This window comes from Xenopus tropicalis, chromosome 9 (genome assembly GCF_000004195.4).
Source record: "Xenopus tropicalis strain Nigerian chromosome 9, UCB_Xtro_10.0, whole genome shotgun sequence".
NCBI classification, from domain to species: Eukaryota; Metazoa; Chordata; class Amphibia; order Anura; family Pipidae; genus Xenopus; species Xenopus tropicalis.
The window spans coordinates 72992522-73014652 of record NC_030685.2 but is presented as its reverse complement, the minus strand read 5'-3'; the positions used below and the strand labels follow the sequence as shown (position 1 = coordinate 73014652).

Below are 22131 nucleotides of genomic sequence, written 5' to 3'. Positions count from 1 at the left end.
CGTAGACCCATGAATGAGGTGTCAAACCGTGCGGCTTATTCGGGAATGGGGTGCTATGACTTTTCTGAGGGGTGGGTGGTTAATTGCCCCAGCAGGGCAGGGCAGGGCGGGGCAGGGCCCTACCACGTTGGCTGCCCAAGGGCAGCCATTTTCTACTATGTCTGAATGTAGACACCTTCAATTGCCCACCCTTTACGCCTTTGGGGTGAATCAACAAAACATTGCCATTTTCAGTGCACAGTGCGTGTCATCAATATTATCCCTGCCTCTTCCTCGGTTTCCTTAATCAAAGCAGAAACAAACATATTTCCCCCTTTGTAATAGACTCTTCCACCATAACTGGTATGCAATGAGCTGCAGATGCTGGGTATAGCCTTGGCCAGTAGGGCACACAGCTCTACTGCTGCTGTGGGAGAGGGAACTGTTATTTAATGGGGGGGGGGGGCAGCATCACTGCTGGCTGCAGGTTTACCTAAATTGATATTTTTACATAGGATTTAGATTCTATTCTGCTGATGAGGCCTAGTTTAGGTGCATTGCTCTATCTTTGACCATCAGGGACTCCGAATGACACAACCTCAATGCAGTTTACACAACTGCACAGGGAACATTTGCTACAAACCACTGAGTGTCCCTGTCATTTAGCCAATTGTCATCTTTTTTATTGCTTTGTGTTAAATACCAGGGGTTTTATTCCATTTATTGCTTTGTTGGCACAGACTGTCTTTAGCTGTTTGGCAGATTGTACAGGCTATACTTGCAATTGGTCTTGATCTGAGACAACTTGCAATGGGTCTTCATGTATTTTTTCATTTATTTAGGTTTCTGCTTTGCATTCCTACAGTTTGGTTTTTAACAGCAATCCAGTTGCTAGGGTCTTCTTTACCCTAGCAACCAGGCAGTATATTGAATGAGAGTCTGGGGTTGGCTGCATATTATGGTACACTGGCTCCTGGGCAGGTTAAGGGACAACAAGTCCCACAATGAAAGCAAGCTGCAGGGCCTTTTTAAGGCCTTGTTGGGCCCTGGGCCAAAATCCAAAGAGTGGGGCCCTATTATCCTGCTGCATGCAGCATGGCAATATTTTTATTTTTAACTACACCCGTTTCACCAAAACATAAACCCAGACATGCTAGAATAATTACTACAGAAGATGGATACTCTGCAAATTTACTTAGAGATGCCAGTATAATGTAAATTAAAAATGTTATCCAAAGCGGTGCCATTAAAATGACTGTGGAAATAGCCAATCAATAAAAAATGGCCAATGAGACAATCTGCAGTTGGTCTTCATTTATTTTTTCATTAATTTAGGTTTCTGCTTTGCATTCCTACAGTTTGGTTTTTAACAGCAATCCAGTTGCTTGGGTCTTCGTTACCCTAGCAACCAGGCAGTAGATTGAATGAGAGTCTGGGGTTGGCTGCATATTATGGTACACTGGCTCCTGGGCAGGTTAAGGGCCAAAGAGTCCCACAATGAAAGTCCCTCATCTGAAACACCCAGACTGACCTCTGTAACATGGGCAACCATGGCAGTCACTATCCTCAGCCAGACACTACAGTCCCAGGGCAGGGCGGGGCAGGGCCCTACTATGTTGGCTGCCCAAGGGCAGCCATTTTCTACTATGTCTGAATGTAGACACCTTCAATTGCCCACCCTTTACGCCTTTGGGGTGAATCAACAAAACATTGCCATTTTCAGTGCACAGTGCGTGTCATCAATATTATCCCTGCCTCTTCCTCGGTTTCCTTAATCAAAGCAGAAACAAACATATTTCCCCCTTTGTAATAGACTCTTCCACCATAACTGGTATGCAATGAGCTGCAGATGCTGGGTATAGCCTTGGCCAGTAGGGCACACAGCTCTACTGCTGCTGTGGGAGAGGGAACTGTTATTTAATGGGGGGGGGGGGGCAGCATCACTGCTGGCTGCAGGTTTACCTAAATTGATATTTTTACATAGGATTTAGATTCTATTCTGCTGATGAGGCCTAGTTTAGGTGCATTGCTCTATCTTTGACCATCAGGGACTCCGAATGACACAACCTCAATGCAGTTTACACAACTGCACAGGGAACATTTGCTACAAACCACTGAGTGTCCCTGTCATTTAGCCAATTGTCATCTTTTTTATTGCTTTGTGTTAAATACCAGGGGTTTTATTCCATTTATTGCTTTGTTGGCACAGACTGTCTTTAGCTGTTTGGCAGATTGTACAGGCTATACTTGCAATTGGTCTTGATCTGAGACAACTTGCAATGGGTCTTCATGTATTTTTTCATTTATTTAGGTTTCTGCTTTGCATTCCTACAGTTTGGTTTTTAACAGCAATCCAGTTGCTAGGGTCTTCTTTACCCTAGCAACCAGGCAGTATATTGAATGAGAGTCTGGGGTTGGCTGCATATTATGGTACACTGGCTCCTGGGCAGGTTAAGGGACAACAAGTCCCACAATGAAAGCAAGCTGCAGGGCCTTTTTAAGGCCTTGTTGGGCCCTGGGCCAAAATCCAAAGAGTGGGGCCCTATTATCCTGCTGCATGCAGCATGGCAATATTTTTATTTTTAACTACACCCGTTTCACCAAAACATAAACCCAGACATGCTAGAATAATTACTACAGAAGATGGATACTCTGCAAATTTACTTAGAGATGCCAGTATAATGTAAATTAAAAATGTTATCCAAAGCGGTGCCATTAAAATGACTGTGGAAATAGCCAATCAATAAAAAATGGCCAATGAGACAATCTGCAGTTGGTCTTCATTTATTTTTTCATTAATTTAGGTTTCTGCTTTGCATTCCTACAGTTTGGTTTTTAACAGCAATCCAGTTGCTTGGGTCTTCGTTACCCTAGCAACCAGGCAGTAGATTGAATGAGAGTCTGGGGTTGGCTGCATATTATGGTACACTGGCTCCTGGGCAGGTTAAGGGCCAAAGAGTCCCACAATGAAAGTCCCTCATCTGAAACACCCAGACTGACCTCTGTAACATGGGCAACCATGGCAGTCACTATCCTCAGCCAGACACTACAGTCCCAGGGCAGGGCGGGGCAGGGCCCTACTATGTTGGCTGCCCAAGGGCAGCCATTTTCTACTATGTCTGAATGTAGACACCTTCAATTGCCCACCCTTTACGCCTTTGGGGTGAATCAACAAAACATTGCCATTTTCAGTGCACAGTGCGTGTCATCAATATTATCCCTGCCTCTTCCTCGGTTTCCTTAATCAAAGCAGAAACAAACATATTTCCCCCTTTGTAATAGACTCTTCCACCATAACTGGTATGCAATGAGCTGCAGATGCTGGGTATAGCCTTGGCCAGTAGGGCACACAGCTCTACTGCTGCTGTGGGAGAGGGAACTGTTATTTAATGGGGGGGGGGGGGGCAGCATCACTGCTGGCTGCAGGTTTACCTAAATTGATATTTTTACATAGGATTTAGATTCTATTCTGCTGATGAGGCCTAGTTTAGGTGCATTGCTATGGGGTGCCGTTTGTCCAAAGTACATTTTGTCTATAAAAATACATTCTATAAATGTAATAAATAAATAATAAATAAATAAAAATTTACTTTGGACACACGGCACCCCATAGTGGGGAGCAATAGGAGTGATCTACTGCAGGGGTCCCCAACCGCCGGTCCGCGGGCTTCTTTATAGTGGGCCGCCTCTGTTACTGGCTGCGGTAAAAATGCAGGGTAATGCACCTGAATAAAAGCTCATATTAAAGTGTTGCGCCGATCAACGCGGCACGCATATAGAGGCACGTAGGAAAACGCTGCACGTAGGAAGTCGCAGATGAACGTGCGAATGAACGCGTCGGACATATAAAGGCCCCTCCCCCCACCGGTCCGTGAAAACATTTTCGTGCTTGACACCGGTCCTTGAAGCTAAAAAGGTTGGGGACCACTGACCTACTGCGTGACACTAGAGATCGTAATATTAATAAGCAATTTGAGAAAGGGGCTGCTTCATCTAAAGTACGTTTCTCCATGACATAAAATAGAGACTCTCACCATATTCAACAAAGTTCAACAAAGTTCTTCTACAAGACCCGATCCTAGCTAAAGTTCTTGATAAGAGATTTTCATTTGCCTTTAAGAAAGGTAGGGATATAGTATCCCAACTTTCCAAGAGTTTATGGGCCTGATTCACTAAAGTGCGATAAAACGTGCGCTATTTTTATTGTGCGCTAAAATTTTTACCGCGGCTTAATTTTGCCGATTTTTCGCACGATTCACTATACTTGAACTATACTATACTTCACTATACTTGCGCTTTTTTACGCGCGATATTGCAATTGTTATTTAACTCGTGAAAGACTATTTCAATGCGGTATTTGCCGGTACATGCGCTAAATTACGCGAATAGTCACCGCATATGAATGGTAGCATAGAAATAGTGTATAAAAATTGTCGCCACATATAAATGGTAGCATATAAATGGTATCATATAAATAGTAGATGCTTATAAATAGTAGCCACTAGTGATGAGCAAATGTGTTCTGGTTTCTTTAGTGAAAAATTAGCTTAATATCTTTCGAAAGATCCACGAAATGGCAAAAATGTTGTGCGGGCAAAAAAATTGTTGCTGTGACTATTATTTTTTGACGCTTGTATCAATTTTTGGATGTGTGGTGAATTTTTGCGTGGCGAATTTTTTCATGCGTTTTGCCATTGGCGGATTGTTTTGCGAAACGCATGAAAGAATCCGCCGCGAAAAAATTCAACGCACGTCCAAAAATTTGCTGCGAATCCATGCTTGGCGAAACATTTCATCACTTGTAGCCAAATAGAAATAGTCGCGCAAATGAACGCACGCCATGTTAGCCATACACGCCAATACTTGCAGAAAATTACTGTATTAAAAATGAACATTTTGCTGCAAACTGGCGGCTGCGTCACTCTGGGGGAAACACAGACTTGAATAAATAACACTGTAAGTCCATATTTTATTGCAAAAAATCATTTACTGTACTTTTGTATAATTTTTCGCCTGCCTGTAGTAGGTGTTAATTTTCGCATAGCCGAATGCGATATTTAGCGCGCAAAAGTTATAGTGAATCATGCGATCGTATTCTTTTCAGCGCGGAAATTAACGCATTCGGTAAAACTAGCGCGAGAAATAACCCATGCGAAAATGTCGATTTATCGCACGCGATAATACTATGGTGAATCGCGCGCAAATTATTTTGCGTTTTTTAACGAAAAAAAGCGTGCGATAATTTTTATCGCACTTTAGTGAATCAGGCCCTATATGTTTCTAAGCAAATAAATGATATATCCTGGCTTAGACGGTAGGACTAGATGTAACGCATGTCATTATTTGAAAGTGTCGAAGGAATATAAGAGTACATACACAGGAAAGATATATGCGATAAAACAGCACTTTAATTGCATTTCACAGAGAGTGGTTTATTTGATTACATGTGATTGTGGTGCCCAATATGTTGGGAAAACGAGTTGCAGAGTGTGCGAACGTATCTGGGAACACCTCTCAGTGATAGAGAGAAATGAGATTAATTCAGCAGTAGCCAAACATTCCCTTGAGAAACATGAAGGCAATATGAATTTCTCTTTTCAGATTATCGATACTTCAGGTTATAAGGGCGACTATGAGAAATGACTTCTACGTAATGAAGCATTTTGGATTTACCATTTAGGTACCATGGAAACATTGGGAGGCATGGACAGAGAATGGCAATTAACATGCTTTTATTGAGCAATATATTAATATGATTTCCCTCTTCTTTTTCTTTTTTCTGTAAACAGCCCCCCCTTTTTTTTTTTATCTCTTAAAAGTCGTTTGATTATCAATAGCTGATTTTTCTCAAAGGATTTTCTCATGTGCGTAATTTATAATTTTGTTGTTGATTTTATTTGATATATGTATCCCTAAGGGGTTAATATGTGATAGGAGGAGTTTTTGTTGGTTTGTATAAAAAGCACCTCCTACAGGTGTGGTCCATGTAGCATTTGAGAAAGTTGCGTGACGCCACGAAACGCGCCATGTGTATGGTTCTGGTTTTATACATGCATAACATGGTTTTAACGGACTGAATAAAACATTGATTTTTTTATACAGCAGTGTTTGGTTTGCTCCGTACTTTTTCTCGTGTTGGTCGTTAGGGGCTACACTGACTCTTACAGCACCATAGGGTGTAAAGCCCCCCTCTAGGGCACCAAAATAAAGGGAAAAAAATCCATTAAGCAGGGAACTCAAAGTACACAACACTGTGCCATTACTTACAGAGTATTGATATCAAGGCAGCATGACATCTACCAAAATAAACCCCCCTAGCAATCTATTGGACACATTTGACAGCTTAGTTTACTCATTTTATATCTTATATCTTCAAAATTAGCACAATAAATACAAATATATTTTGCCCATTATTTTAATTTTTAAACAAGAGATATGTAAGAAATCATTCATCTTGGATGCCCTTATTTGTGATATATATATATGTGTGTTTGTGTCTCTATACATATTTATGTGTTATACACTGTGTAGAGGGGAGTTCTACTGATTACTATAAACCAGTTGTTCAAGTTGCACCCGAAGCCAAATCTCCATATCAAAGGGTTTTTCTGTGGATGGTGGTGGGACAGTACGTCTGCGAGAAGCCATAAAACTCAACAGTTACTGAACAATGGGCAAGGTGTGGTGTTTATCAACCCCATCTGATCAGTTGGTATGTGGGGGGCAGTGGCTGAAAGGTGTATAAATGTGGGCTGGACAGTGGTCAAGAGAAGAACCTGGGGGAACAACTGGGGGAGAACTGCATCAGAAGTAACCGGGCAGGATGTGAGAGAGACCAGAGGAGGCCATGGTTAGAGAAGAGGAACCAGACCACCATGTTCTTTGTTTATCGGTAGCTATAATAATGTAGACTTGTTATTAATCTGTATATGTAAATAATGTATATATATTGTCTTAATATTATAATATCATATTATTATATATAGTCAAAAATCTTACAGATATTTTCTAAATTTTTTTTGCAGTCATAAAAGAATGCTGAACATGGTAAAATAATAAAATGCAAATAACGGAGCTCTGTGCAAACGAACCACCTTCTTACCTAAGGGTGATACACAGTAAGCTTTGTCATCCATGGTCAGTGTCGGACTGGCCCACCAGGACACCAGCAAACAGAATCCGGAACAGCACCCAATTGTGATATTCATTAAAATGCCTTTATTGCTTACAACTTTTTGGGCGTTACAGCAACGTTTCAGGCCATGTGTGGCCTTTAATCAAGCTGACAATTAAACACCTTCTTTTTTATACCCTTGTGCACTAACTAGCGGATACAACTTTATGTGTAATAGTGCAGCAAACAACAATGTGACAAAAGTTACAATTTCCGTTAATGTGTCTCAATAAAGTGATTGTATCAATGATCAGTCTATCATCCCTTCTGTATACGCTTGTGTCCAAAAAAGGAATTTCAATAGAGCTAAGGAAGTACATTATTAATTTCCCGCACCAAAGTGTCTAGGGTCCAACGTGGCCTGGTCCATAATGCAAACACATCATCGATGTAGCGCATCCATATTTTACAATATTTATAGTAAAGCGTATTTGTATACACAAACCTTTTTTCAAATTAGTTCATGAAAATGTTTGCATAGAAAGGGGCCACTTTGGACCCCATTGCTGTGCCTCGTACCTGTAGAAAAGACTCATCCCGGAATTGGAAATAATTATTATATAGGAGAACATTGGATTATGAATTTCTTTTGGGACCCATCCATAGAATCATCCTCAGCTAGTTCTACAGAGACAGCCTCCACACCAGGATACCAGGAAAACTCCCGGTGGGCCCAGGTGTCAGTGGGCCCTCCTGCTCCTGACCATTTGGCCTGTTTCATGGTCATTCCCTATTTCTGAATGGGAAGAAAGAGGAGAAATAGATGGAAGAATAGATGCTAGCATGTAAATAAAAGAGACTAGGAGAATAAAGAGGTTGGGTAAGGAAAGGAGGAAAAATAGTTTGGAGAGTGGGCCTAGGGTCTAAGGTTTTTCTGGTGGGCCCCTGGGGTCCCAGTCCGACACTGCCCATGGCTATATCTGCAAGTACAACAAATCATCTGGAAATGACCTGCCATAGTATAACATTAAGTTCACTCCAATAGAACCTATTACTTTTGGTGATCTGGCTTAATCGCAGAGAAAATGCTAATAAGGGAGGCAATTTCCACAATTACGCTGGATCGCAGTGAGTAAATGTTATAGTATGGCAAAAATATTTTTGGGAGATTTTTTGGCCACAGATTTAGCCACAAATCTTACTGGGTGCCATCGCCCTAAGCTGCAGAATTGGTAGAAATAAGGAACAGTAGGTTATACAGAAGGTTTTAATCACACTTTCCGGGGCACCCCTCTACCATACATTCCCCCTTCCCCCCCCACATGGGAGCCTTGCTTACAGATAAGGATGCAACAAATCCATGATTCGATTCGGGCCGAATCCAGCCTTTTTTTGATGGATTCGGTTTTTTGGGAAAAAAATTTCGCTGCATGCACTCACGCACGCACGCGCACAGCTAATTAGGATTTGGTTTGAGATTCGGCAGAATCCGTCAGGGTGGGTTTGGGATTCGGCCGAACCCAAAAAAGGGGGTTCGGGTGCATCCCTACTTACAGATGACAAAATTGCTCTTGTTTGATTTGAAAGAAGGTGGGAAACAGATGCACCCCTAGTTAGATTGTGTTCTGCTCATGACTCCCCCTCCCCCACACTCAGGCAATGGCAGAGTGGGGTTTGGCTGTAACGGAATGTTTCTTTAAAAATGGCGATTCAGAAACCCTCACATTGTGTGATTTTTGGACAATTCAGCTGCATTCAGACAAATTGTAGCCAGACACTAAAAAACTACACAACAGTCAGAAAGGCACAAAATAAGCACTTTATTTAAATTATTATTATTATAAACAAATACAATCTTTGGTAATATCAAAAACTGAAAGTAAAAAGAACACATTTAGAATCTCACAAATGACCAGTGTTCCAGCAGCGACGGCTGTAGCTTAGTGCTCCGCAACGTCCCTTTCAAGTACAATAAATGTAAAAATGAATTCTAAACCTTATAGGGGGTCATTCACAAACCCAAGTGCAGTATGAAAAGTGCAATTTTTTTCACCTTAATTCCCCCCCCATAATTCTCGTGTAATTGAAGCATCTCTCTAAGGCACTGGCGCTGCATTTGCATTTCATGCATCAAAATGTATGCACTGCATGTACAATTCCCAGGGGTTGTGTCCCTACCAGACTGTGTGTACAAAAATGTAATTTGCAATTTATTGGGCGCAAGTCTGGGGCACCAATGGATGCGCCGTGCGACCCTGAGGCTTCCTCTAGGTTAGGGTGACCAGATCACATAAATTCAGGGACATGTCTAATAAATACATATTGCAGGGAAGCACTAAATGCATCTAAAATAAACTGCAATCAGTTTCCCTGAAAAGGGGTTGTTTAAATGTACTTTTAGTATGATGTAGAGAATGCTATTTTGAGACAATTTACAATTGGTCTTAATTTCTTATCATTTGTGGTTTTAGAATTTTGTGCAGCAGCTCTCCAGTTTGGAATTATGGCAGCTATCTGGTTGCTAGGGTCTAATTTAACCTAGCAACCAGGCAGTGGTTTAAAAAAGAGACAGGAATATGAATAGGAGAGGCCTTAAATAAAAAGATAAGCAATAAAAAGTAAAAACTACAATTAAACTGTAGTCCCAAAGAGCAATGGGTTTTTGGCTGCGGGGGTCAGTGACCCCTATTTCAAAGCCAGAAAGAGTCAGGAAAGGAAGGCAAATAATTAAAAAACTATAAATTATAAAGATGCTAGCAATGGGCCATTCTATAACATACTAAAAGTTAACCACCCCTTGATCTGGTCACCCTACTCTAGTGGTGCTAGCGCCACGGTTCTTCAGTATCAGCAGGTCCATGTGTGCAGCAGAGCCAGGACGGCTGCAACGGTAACTATGACCCAAGTACCCTAATAAAGGGCATCATTGTGCAGTCTCCCCTGGGCCATTTTAAAACCCCAGCACTTGCGAGACCCCTAATGTCTCTTAAATGATACAGCGTTCTCTCATGGATGTACTGTCACTAGAGCAGGGAAAGTCAATAAAATAACATTGCTCTTCCCTGCCCTATAGCAATGGGCTGTCTTATTATTTACACAAGTGAGATACTGTACATTCTATAGTTTATATTTTATCATTATTGTGAATACCAATGAGTTCAGTAGTGATCACCTTACAGAAAATACCTTTATTCCACAGCAGGTTTGGACTTTGCACATTATCAAAAATACATAATACAGATGTTACTGAAACACTGCAAGGGTATAATAGCGGCAGTAACATATATTCAAGCTGCCCCGTCTGATTCAGCCTGATTCCTACAGCTAAATATGAGGCTGATGAGTTGTACAGGGCCACTTGGGGTTATAGTTAGGCAGATGAGTTGTACAGGGCCACTTGGGGTTATGGTTAGGCAGATGAGTTGTACAGGGCCACTTGGGGTTATAGTTAGGCAGATGAGTTGTACAGGGCCACTTGGGGTTATAGTTAGGCAGATGAGTTGTACAGGGCCACTTGGGGTTATAGTTAGGCAGATGAGTTGTACAGGGCCACTTGGGGTTATGGTTAGGCAGATGAGTTGTACAGGGCCACTTGGGGTTATAGTTAGGCAGATGAGTTGTACAGGGCCACTTGGGGTTATGGTTAGGCAGATGAGTTGTACAGGGCCACTTGGGGTTATAGTTAGGCAGATGAGTTGTACAGGGCCATTTGGGGTTATGGTTAGGCAGATCGGGGGATTAGAAAATCAGTGGTGTTTCCGGGGATGTAAATGATGCTGCTCATCAATGAGTTAAAGCCAATGTTAAAATGAAAAATATAAAATAATGAAGTTATTGAGCAGGGAGGAGTCGCCTGGCGTTTCCCTGGTCAGTTCTAAGCAGAACAGTAGCACAAGAAGTTGCCTTGTGAAATTTTCAGCCGACACCGGGGGCGCTGTTGTTTCATATTAGCAGTTTAAAATTAAATACTGAAAAATAGAAAACTAAATAATTAATTTAAATAACAAAAGTGCTTAGGAGAGAGTGCAATAACCATTTTACATTCATTTCTTTTGAGGGTTTACACTTCCTTGAACCTGAAGGAAAACAACCCCATTAAGGTTTGGCTGCCTGATGAGGAGAGCTGAAGAGTGCAACGACAGGAGAATTCTATTGAGGCCCAATGTCCCCAAAGTGATCTGATGGGGGAGAGAGCAGTAGCTTAAAGGGGGACTCCAAACCCCACACAATACAGAAACCCCTCATATACCTGTAATCTGTTCCTTCAGAAAGTATAAATAAATACCAATTTTATATGCTGAAATCCAGCTGCAAAACAATTCTCTTTCTGCATCATTTGAAATTCTGGCAGGGGAGGAGGGACTAAAACATTGGTGTTACAGATTGTAACAACTTTTCCACAGCTTACAGACAGCATGCAGGAACTACATGACCCAAAATGCATTGCACTGTGATGTTCCTTTCCTTGACATCACATGTGCAGGGAATTGTGGGATTGGGAGGATGCAGGCTGAGGACAGGCGACTACTGTTGCATTTTATTTGAGTCTCAAAGTAGTCAGCCAGATCAGCAGGGGGACAGGGGGCGGGGCTTAGGGAACTGTTCCAAACCCTATTATTACATAAATAATCATGAAAAGGCTGCATGTTTTTTTAATCAATGTATATTGCAAAGTTGCTTGAAATTATGTTTACTTTTTAAGAAGCTTAAGTTTGGGTGGAGTTCCCCTTTAATCAGTATTTGTCACGACATATAACTGAAAACATCTGTCTCTACAAAGTCCATTTGTCAGGAAAACAGGCCACAAAGTTGCTGGGTGGTTGGGGAGATGAGTAACACAGAAGGCACGAATTGGTCGGCGCTTGGAGGCAGGACAAATAGGGTTAATACATTTATTGTATTGCCAGTAACCCCGGCCTTGTACATGTACCGAGGGGATGTTCTGATCAAAGGCCTCTTGGGGTGTGGGGGGCCCCAGGGAAATGCCCTCTCGGATCTGCCAAAAACAATTTCACAGGCAATATTTCTTGATTCTGTAACTTCTAGCTCAGGTTTTACTTGGTCATAAAATATATTTTATATTGATATAAAACCCTGGGACTCAAGGGCTGCTGTGCTTTAGAAAGTGAATACGTTTTTGGCCCTTTCCCTGCCATATTTGTCTTCCTCAGACTCCTGCTGGATGTGCTGCAAAGCACTGTGGGTTAGGGGTTTGCACAAGGCGAGTGCAGGGATCTCAACTAATCTATAGGGGAGGGAATACTTCATACCTAGACCTTACGCCTCATTTTGATATTATCAAATATTATCCAATGGCAACACGGAATTGCCAGGGCTGGATTATTATCTCCCTGCAGTATTTTAGTAATCATATGGGTTTTGGGTGGATAAAAGCACCTGCAAGTAAAGAAGCCACCCTATCCAATGCAGGGCCACAGGGGTCTATACTGCTCCAAGGCAGGGACAGGTACATATTACAGCCTCTCACTAAGTCGTAAATGTAGAAGCTATATGTTGCACCTAAGGGCAGAACTGCCAGCGACCCACATGCATTATATCATATTATAGCCAACCATAAAGTGACCCAGTGGCAGCAGCTTCTTCGTAAATGAGCCTCTATGAGTTGATCAAGCTTTGTACAATTTACAGTTAGAGAACATAAATACATTCATACACAAAACTGAACAATAACACATTAAACAACCCTCCTTTTAAAAATAAAAGTACTGTACAAAATGACATAACATTTGTAACCCATAGAAACCAATCAGCAGGGAGCATTTGAAAGCAACCAATCACATTACACCATAATGTACCAGCTATTTCTTCAATTAGGAAAATACGTGCAATTAAAGGGCACTTATGATAGGAAAATTATTCTGGTTGGGGGACACAAAAATGCTTGCGGTAAGCATAAAGCCCCCCCCCCCCCATGGAGGGAGCTCCCAATGAGGGCAGCATATTGTTTTTTTAGCAGGCATCCACTTATATGTATGAGATCTATTATCTAGTTTAAATTATTTGAGTAGACTTGGGGTAGATTGGTGCTTCACATTATACAAAGACAACATTATCAGGAAACCTTATGAGGCAAGCATTCCAAATAACAGATCTTATACCTGTACAGGGAAAGGTACAATTGATCCCAGATCACAGTATTGGCAGAGCCTATTTTAAACGCAGCTTGCCGACTGGGATAACTTGGCTGTTCCCAGAGACAATAAAGAAGCTCATTTTGGGTAAATCAAGGATCCCTTTGCAATGCTAAAAAATAGTGACTCTGCTTCATTCTCCCTCTATTCTATATAGAGATACTCACATACATAGTAACTAAGGCTTCATGCCTAGATAAAAGAAGATACCCAACACCAGGTTTGTTTTCAGCAGGCTGGATGAAGATATTTAACTTGCCCTTAACAAGCTCTGCTGTGCCTGACTACAGCTAAGCACAATGTTATGGCAAGGAAGTGAGGAGTGCACATAAAACTGCTTCCCACGGCTTGCTGGAAACACAGTAAGTGTCTATGCAGTTCTATCAATATACATAAAAATGGCCTCCCTGTGGCTCTTTACTTTGTAACCTATGCTTTTATAGCAGAGCACCTAATATCTAACTCAGGGATGGGTGTCTGCAGGGGTCCAGGTTTTCTCAAACTGGCACCATAACAATGATATCTAAAAACAGTGGGTATTGACGTCCGGCAACACCTGCAACTGCCCACCCCTGGGACCCCAGGACTGTTCCTTTAAATTACACTTTCGCAAATTAAATATTCTCGTCTCTGCTCTTTCTGATGTTGATGGAAATTATTTCATAGATTTCAACAGATGTGAAAATATTAATAAAATAATAAAAGCAGAAATTGGCAGAACACAAACATTACAGTTAAACACACACAACCTGTGCAAATTAAAGCCAGTGCATTGTACCGGAGCGTTTATCACGAGTTGACAACCATGGTCTCCATTTCGTCTTCTGTGCGCTGGTAACGAACTGCCGAGGAGAAGTAGGGTCTTCGGGTTTGGTAGAAATAGACCACGAGGCCAACGAGCAGGATAGTGATAATAAACACTGCAAATCCAATGGCAATTCCAGTTTTCCCAGACTCTGCAATGACAGGACAAAAAGCAGAATATCAGTGGCTTCTTAGGATTCATTCCCATGGGACTCTTCCTTGTAGTTACTGTATGTATATATATATATATATATATATATATATATAGTACACAGGAAGGAGCACACCCTGTACAATTCCAAATGCCCTTGGTGCAGGTCAAAAACAAAAATATAATAGAAAGAGTGCCGCACACACAGGGGCATGATGCAAAATAAAAAATGTTTTTATTGAAAAAATTCAACAAACCACTGAGGGAGAGCACTGGTCATGCTCGAAACGTTGGAATTTTTTCCAATAAAAACACCTTTTCTTTTGTATCAAGCCCCTGTGTGTGCGGCACTCTTTCCTGAGTCGTGTGGATTCCTTTCCATGGTGACATACATGTTAGAGAACTGCACCCAACTACAAGAACTGCACCGAGGCAGGACTGTCTTTTTATATGTGAGTGCCTGCCCTGCAATAATCTGTCTATATAGATATATAAATATATGTGTTACACAGGAGTCATCAATATCCTGTAAATTATACCCTTAAACATAAACTGTGCTTAATTACATCATCAGCTATAATCAGTGCATAATAATGTCACCAGTAATAACTGATAAGTGATGCCCTATATTGACTTGAATGTCATTAGAATATTGTCTGTATTTATCTGGAGGTGTTTGTAACTGTGAGCATGCATTAAGCATTTAGGTAATGTAGAGGTGTACCCAATGCTTGTGGTGTGATAGGGTGGTACACTTTTATTTTTTGGTGTTACTGTTCCTTTAATGGAGAGGACTTGAGGGGCTCGTTAGGTGTTAGTAGGACTTACTGAGCGGTGCTTTGCAGACGACTCTAGCATGGCCGGACGAGCAGGACACCCTTTTCCACGAACCAGTTTCGGGGTAGAAAACGGCACAGTGATTCGTGGAGGTGTCATCTTCTGGGCCCCAGTTTTTATACTGTACAGAGGAGCCATCCAACCATTTTGGCTCCTTACCTGCAAATATACAGACACTTTTTGAGCCTCCGCTGGTTACAGTTACAGGACCTTAAAAATCATCCAGTTAATTAACAGCATCACTTACAGCCAGTGGCTGAAAGTAAACCACAAAAATAGGTGCAAATGCACATTGTTATAGTAACAAACAGAAAGTCTGATTGATTGCAACTCAAAACTAACAGTGGTTTGCAGTAACCCCCCCACACACACTACACTAACATTTGAGTCTGGCAATAGAGCAGCATACGGAATGCACAATGTCACTGTCCCTAGCTACTGTAAGTTACAAAACATTTGTTGCTAGGCTTACTGGCCCTTAGAACCTGCTAAACTCCTGCAGCCAGAAAGCGCTGCATCAGACACAGTTGTTAGTATGGGACCACACAGCCATAACTATAGCAGCATAAAGTGGACAAATAAAAATCACTGAGCCCAATAACCCTATACATTTTTCAACCGGGACAGCAATGGATATATTTATTACTTGTAGTAAGCACAGAACATTAATGTGATTTAGCATTTATAGAAGGCAAAGGAGATGCCATATTGCTAACCTCAGACTAGAGGCAGGCTAGAACATTCTCCAGTGATAGTATCATTTGCTCATAAGCACTCAGTTAATGCTTCTTACAACAGCTTCAGGTGTTCCAGTGTTCCCTGACGTACATGGGCCCTGCACTTTGCTCCGTGTGTACAGTTGTGAGCAGTGCATCAGAGTAGGCTGCACAGGAGCACAACGCTACATTAAAGAAGCAGAGCACCTTTACGAATAGATTCCAAGTGCACACAGTTTTGAGTTCATTTTACCACTTTTCACTGTAATTCATAAACGAGCCCTATACTGTCTCCAAATAGAAGAGTTGCCACTTACTGGAGGACTGTGGATCCAAGCCAAGCCACACTCTTTTGGTGATGAAGGCATTGGATTTTAGGTACTGGCTGACAAATTCATTTTCTTCTACATCAGTAATGGACAGGACCTCAGACGTAGGATCTGCAGGAATACATTGTCAACACAAACTTAACACAAATTCTGAATATCAGCAGCTATATATATAGTGTTTGGACCTGTAACCCATTATTTAGAAAGAGTTTGATTAGAAATCCCACCAGTGGGTGCGAAGCCATGCATTACTCCCTCATCAAGTACAATATATATAGTGGACAAGTATTGAGGCTGCTGGCAGCCTCGGTATTACTTCCCCTTGAAGTAGGGACACTTACAGACTTCTGTGGGGTTTACAGTCACAAACTGGATAGTAGTTGATTTTACTCTTGATAAAAAGTAAAGTAAGAGAGTAGGGAGCCAATCAGATTTGAAGAGGAGGTAACTTGCTTTGGGATGCAAGAATTATAACTTAAATGAGACATATACCTTCTCTTGCACTGACTTAGTTTTCCCTCCTAGCACCCCAAGCATAATTACAGATGCAAGAGAATTACCCAATAAAAATCATCATTACTCATCTTAATGGAAAATACTCTGCATTAACTGGGCTATGGGCCCTGGGGGACATCAAACATAATTTTTTGTGCACACAGCAATGTTTTTAGCTATGGTTGTTGGACTACAGTCGTTGGTAATATGCTGCAGGCTGTAGTCAGGTAACATATGGGTGGAGCAGCACAATGTATAATGTACACAATGTATGTAGTGTTATGTACAGTTCTCAAAGAGATGCAATGACAAAAACAATCCATTTGTCATGAATTTTCATTATCAAAGCACCGATAAAGAGCCGGAGCTAAGCAATAACATCCATATTAAGGTGGAATAGAAATCCCAATGTTAAGGTGGAACATGGGCATACCTAATGTATGGCAGATACTGCTGGCTGTGTCACTGGTGAATAAAGAATAATTATAAAGGCCTTCATCAAATCCATAGCAAAAATATTTCTCGCGCACCCACATTCCTTCTCCGGGGGTGTCTGAACATATAGCATGACTGGCCTTTGATTCCACTGTACCTATTTGGGAAAGAAAGGATAAATCAGTGTTCTTGCCACTTTATATCAAGTATAGAAGCCACCAACATTTGCTGCAGCCATCTGGTCGACATAATGGCCAAATCCATAGTATGTGCTTTTACCTTAAACGTGGAGAGAAGGAAAATGTTTCCCAACTTACTTGGACTGTAGCAGATGGCACCATTTAAGGGTTCCATGCAGTTTTTTGAATTCCAGAATCCCTTTGTGTCCATGAACACGCAGTTGCCGATAGTATTTGGTTGCTCATACCCGACAGGAAAATAATCATAACTATTACCATCGGACCACTCATAGCGGGAAGGATCTACCTGTTACAACAACACAACAAAATTATGTTGCAAAGTAGGCAAGGTCCAAAGGCAGCCACAAGCCTTAGGCTATTAGTGAAATGCCGGGAGTTGGGGGTTTAGTTAAACACAACTATGAATAAAGTTCTGGGAGTTTTGGTTCAACAATATCTGAGGGTCTATCACTGCCCAATGCGGAGTTAGTTAACTTAGAAGGGAATAAACAGCAAAGAAAGGGGAACATACAGAAATCTCCACTTACTTCCTGGCTTGATAATCCAATCCAGAGTGGAAACCCATCATGCTCTACGATCTCTTTTAAGACATCCTCCTGGCCCTCACTGTGCACACTGGCCAGATGGCTGCCCGCCTTTCTGCATTCTTTAATAGCTTCATGCCAGTTCACTTTCTTCTCAATAATATGGTACTGAATGTTGTCATAGGTCATGGCTGGAGCCTGAGAACTGTTGTGGTCAGGCCTGTCTATAAGTAGTTAATCATTAGAACATACACAAGGAACAATAAAACAACATATACATATGCTTATATACAATGCTTCTTTTATTTGGTCTTTTATATCAGTTTTCATACATCGTTTAGGAGTTATATCTTAACCCTTTAACAAAAAAGAATGGTACAGTATGTACTTACATACACAGCACATACACACACAGCACTGTACCCTCCAGCATTGTCCTTTATATTGGTGAATATTTGGGAAACCTGTAGAAGCCCCATACTGCCACATTACTTTTATTACTCCCAATATGCTACTATTTCCATATGTGGAGGTAGGTATGTAGGCAACCCCACTCCAGACCCTTAATTAGCTCACCCTTCAGAAGCACCAGCACACATAACACTACATAGCCCTGTCCTTACCACCTTCCCTATGACCGTGCTGTTCCTGCCTCACTGGGTACTGGACCTGTCAGATCTGCCAAGAGCAGAAATGCCCCAGCCACAAGTGCTTTGGGATTGAGCAGTACAGGAGCGATTATGCACCCCTTAGTGCTGGCACAATTTGGCAGGGGTGAAATGAAATGACCACTACGGTGTTTGGACAATGGATGTTATACAAGCTGCATGTGTTTTGTAGATATTTTTTGTAAGTGTCCCATTTTCTCATTATTATATGAAGCCAATGAAGACTGCTGTACCACTGCCAAATCTCCAAACATTTTGGAGAGAAGTGGCTAAAAACTGACAAAAGGGCTAACTTACTAATGGTAAAGGTGCAAATACTCAAAGCTCTAAGGGACACAAGGGAACTCTGTACTTAAAGCCTGCACCTCACGTCCCATGGTGCTCCCTAGCTTACTCGACTTCCCAGGGATGGCACCCGAGGGCCTATATAACCAATAAAGTTTAAAAATGGAAAAAAATAAAAGTCCTCCCCAGCTGCCGCCAGATCTACCAGTGAAAATCTTCCAGTGGAGCTGGGAGGGAGTGAGGGATCTGTCATAATTTCCCCCCATTAATTTCACAGGAAGTGAAGTCACACACACAGGAGTGAGGCCACTTCTGCCGTCTTGGGGGGGTGTACTTAGGTTGTCTAGGGTGGCACCACACCTAAATACTTCCCTGCATCTTCCCACACACCACCCAGTCTCTGTGCAGCACCACTGAACATGTGCAGCATTGCATACAGAGTGCAAGGTTTTGTGCTCCACTGAAGCACCATAGAGTGCAAGAGTTGTGCCTTAGGTACTGCATGTGGAACAAGTTGCAAAGTGCATAAAAAATGCTCTGTGACCCCCAACTATGAACCAACCCGTATGTGTGGCTTCTTATGAAGTGAAATAAGGGTTCATCCAAATCACTGATCTGTCTTTAAGCCTTGCAGATTTCATAATGGCAAAGGCTGTAAGTCCAGCCAGAACAGCATTTGTGTGTGAGAGCACATATGTATATATAAACATTACATGAGTAATGAAAGGCCTTTGCTTATAAGGTGAATATATAGGGTGCAAGGATTACTTCACTTACCCATGTCTAACTTGCAGACCAAGGCAGTTTTGTGTTTGAAGAAGAACAAGTCAACCCCTATGTCCGGCTTTAACATATCCCAAAGGCCATCAGAGTTCATGGCTGCCAAGAAGCTGTAATTGGTACCTTGTGGTCTTCCCCACCTCCAGTTTGAATACGTCACAAAGGTCTTGTCATCCCAGCGGAACTTTCTCTCTGTGGAACAGGCATGTGAAGATGTTCAGAAAACCAAAGATTACAAGCTTGAATGGTTTAAGGTGAAACCTGTTTTCCAGAAAGCTCCAAATTATGGGAAGGCCACCTCCTGTAGAGTCCATTATAAGCAAATAATTGTAATATTTATGAATATGATTTCCTTTGTCTCTGTAATAATAATACAGAACCTTGTACTTAGTAGTAACTAAGCTGCATGAATCTATATTGGTGGCAAAACAATCTTATTGGGTTTATTTAATGTTTAAATGATTTGTAGCAGGCTTACAAATTACAGAAAGAACCCAAAAAAACAGGTCCCAAGCATTTTTTTTCCTTTTATTTTTAGAACATTTCCAACAATGGAATTATTATAAGGTGTCGTGCACCTTAAAGGGGCCCTCCCAATGTCATGGGGATCACTGACCCCCTCAGGCAACAAAATATTGCTCTGTGAGGCCACTATTTTATCGATATTATGTTTTCTTACTAATCATTCTATTGAGACCCACTCATATTATCATCTAGTCCTCCACTGGCTGGTTGCTGAGGGAAACTGGACCCTAGCAACCCGATACCTGCCAAAAATGAAAGCTACTGAACAAAAAAGAAAACAATTCAAAAATGTCTACATCAGAGAACAAATAACTTTAAAACCACTGAGCATTTTTAATGTGTATTGGAAAGTTGCTTAGAATGACATTTTTCTTTGTGCAATTTTTTGGCTGAAGGGCCCCTAAACAATATTTAGCATGATGCAGACAAGACAATGTCAAGTCGAATAGATTCACCACCTTGTCTCTTTAAAACCACACACATTAAACCCAAGTCTTGCATGACTAAGCTGTATCTAATCTAGATTCATGCTGCAGACTGTTCCGCTTTCCCGTCAGTTGTGAGCTGGCACAAAAGAATCGAGGCAACAATTCCCACAGCGCTTATTCATAGTGGATATATTTCCCATGATTACCTGTTGCATCATAATACATTCCCAATTGCACCCACTGCACCAAGTCACTGTATGGTCTGAGCTCTTTCAGAATAAATTTGTTTTCCTCCTCATCTTTAATGCTCAAAAGATGAGAATCTGGGTCTGTACAATAAGAAAAAACAAACAATGTAGTGACTAAATAAAATACATGTACAACATGGAGAAGCAAAACAAAATTCTGTACCACATTCAATCTACAGCAGACCTGTGCAATTTAAGATATGCCCCTAAATTCCTCCCAAGCTCAACCTTTACGGTTTGCTTCACATTTTAGCCATTTATTTACAAGCATATATCCAAAAAGAACATATCCTTACAGTTTAATCTTTACTCTGCCATTTTAAAGGGACACTAAGTCAAACTGTAACTCTGTCCTGCTGCGCCCCCTAGTTGTCTGTAGAAGTTGATGGAAAACTTAATTAAACATGGGAAAAGAAATCAACAATGAGAATTCTGTTGCCCAAAACCTTCATTACAGATGCAAGAGAATTCACCAATGAGATTGTTAAATCTTCAACCAACTTGCTGTGATCTTACATATACAGATAATGATGTCATTTTGGCTTCATTTTTCATGGGGATAAAGAACAGACTTATTCAGTGCTGGGAAACTGGGCTTAAATGAAAACTATACCCCTAACTATACCCCTAAACAAGCTCATATGTAAAACCCTGCTTCATCTAAATAAACCATTTTCATATAAATATACTTTTTTAGCAGTATGTGCTATTGGGTAATCCTAAATAGAAAATTGCCATTTTAAGAGTTAAGGGCCGCCCCCTGGGATCATAGGATTCACAGTGCACACAAACAAGCCAAGGCACACATATATGCTAGGCCCCATCAGTCAATTAATGGACAGAATTCTGAAATGTAATCATCAACAAATCAGCTTAATGCTGCAACAATTATCCTCTGTTACTTACTGAGCATTCTGCAATGAAACTGTTCATCTTCATCTTCATTCTGGTTCCAACGATCATGTTTTAAGATAAAGGCATAGCAACTGTTCCGGAAAGGAATCCATGGCTTATCACGAATTTCGTGTGGACAAGCCTGTGTATTCTCCAATGGTTTCTTCTTGGGATTCTCTGTAATAAAATAACACATTTCTTTATATGGATCACTGATACACTGATAAGCAGGTAGGATGTAAGCTTGGAGTGCCTGGGGCCAGGCACGGGGAGGGGCTGTATCTAGGGTAGCGCTGGGTATAAATCCTGCCATAACAGAAAACTCTCAAGCACCAGTCATGGCACTTGACGGTCATGTCCCCAACTACAAAAGAAGTAAATATTATGATCTACTGTTATTACACAAATAGTACAACATTAAAACATGGGGTACTAGTTTGATGTCAGCGCCCCTTCAAATGCCTGGTTTCTAAATGAAATAAATTCTGTATTCACTAAGCTGAGGTTAAATAACCCATAGCAACCAATCAGTCACTGATCAGTCAAATACAGAATGCCTGTTGGAAA

The 22131-nt window shown here is 41.3% G+C and overlaps 1 protein-coding gene across 2 annotated transcripts in view; it reads right to left on the bottom strand.

Annotated features, from left to right (window-relative positions):
* Nucleotides 1-11740: 11740 nt before the first annotated feature.
* ly75 (lymphocyte antigen 75) overlaps nt 11741-22131 on the bottom strand; it is a 47982-nt gene continuing 37591 nt past the window's right edge. For both annotated transcript variants that reach the window (XM_002933278.5, XM_018097580.2), the window contains 9 exons: nt 21577-21741; nt 20629-20751; nt 19467-19661; nt 17740-17960; nt 17330-17498; nt 17011-17169; nt 16071-16193; nt 15029-15196; nt 11741-14201 (listed from right to left, as the gene is read on the bottom strand). In XM_002933278.5, the coding sequence (XP_002933324.2) occupies nt 14035-14201; nt 15029-15196; nt 16071-16193; nt 17011-17169; nt 17330-17498; nt 17740-17960; nt 19467-19661; nt 20629-20751; nt 21577-21741 (1490 nt within the window). In that variant the 3' untranslated portion in view covers nt 11741-14034. The remainder of the gene's footprint in view (nt 14202-15028; nt 15197-16070; nt 16194-17010; nt 17170-17329; nt 17499-17739; nt 17961-19466; nt 19662-20628; nt 20752-21576; nt 21742-22131) is intronic.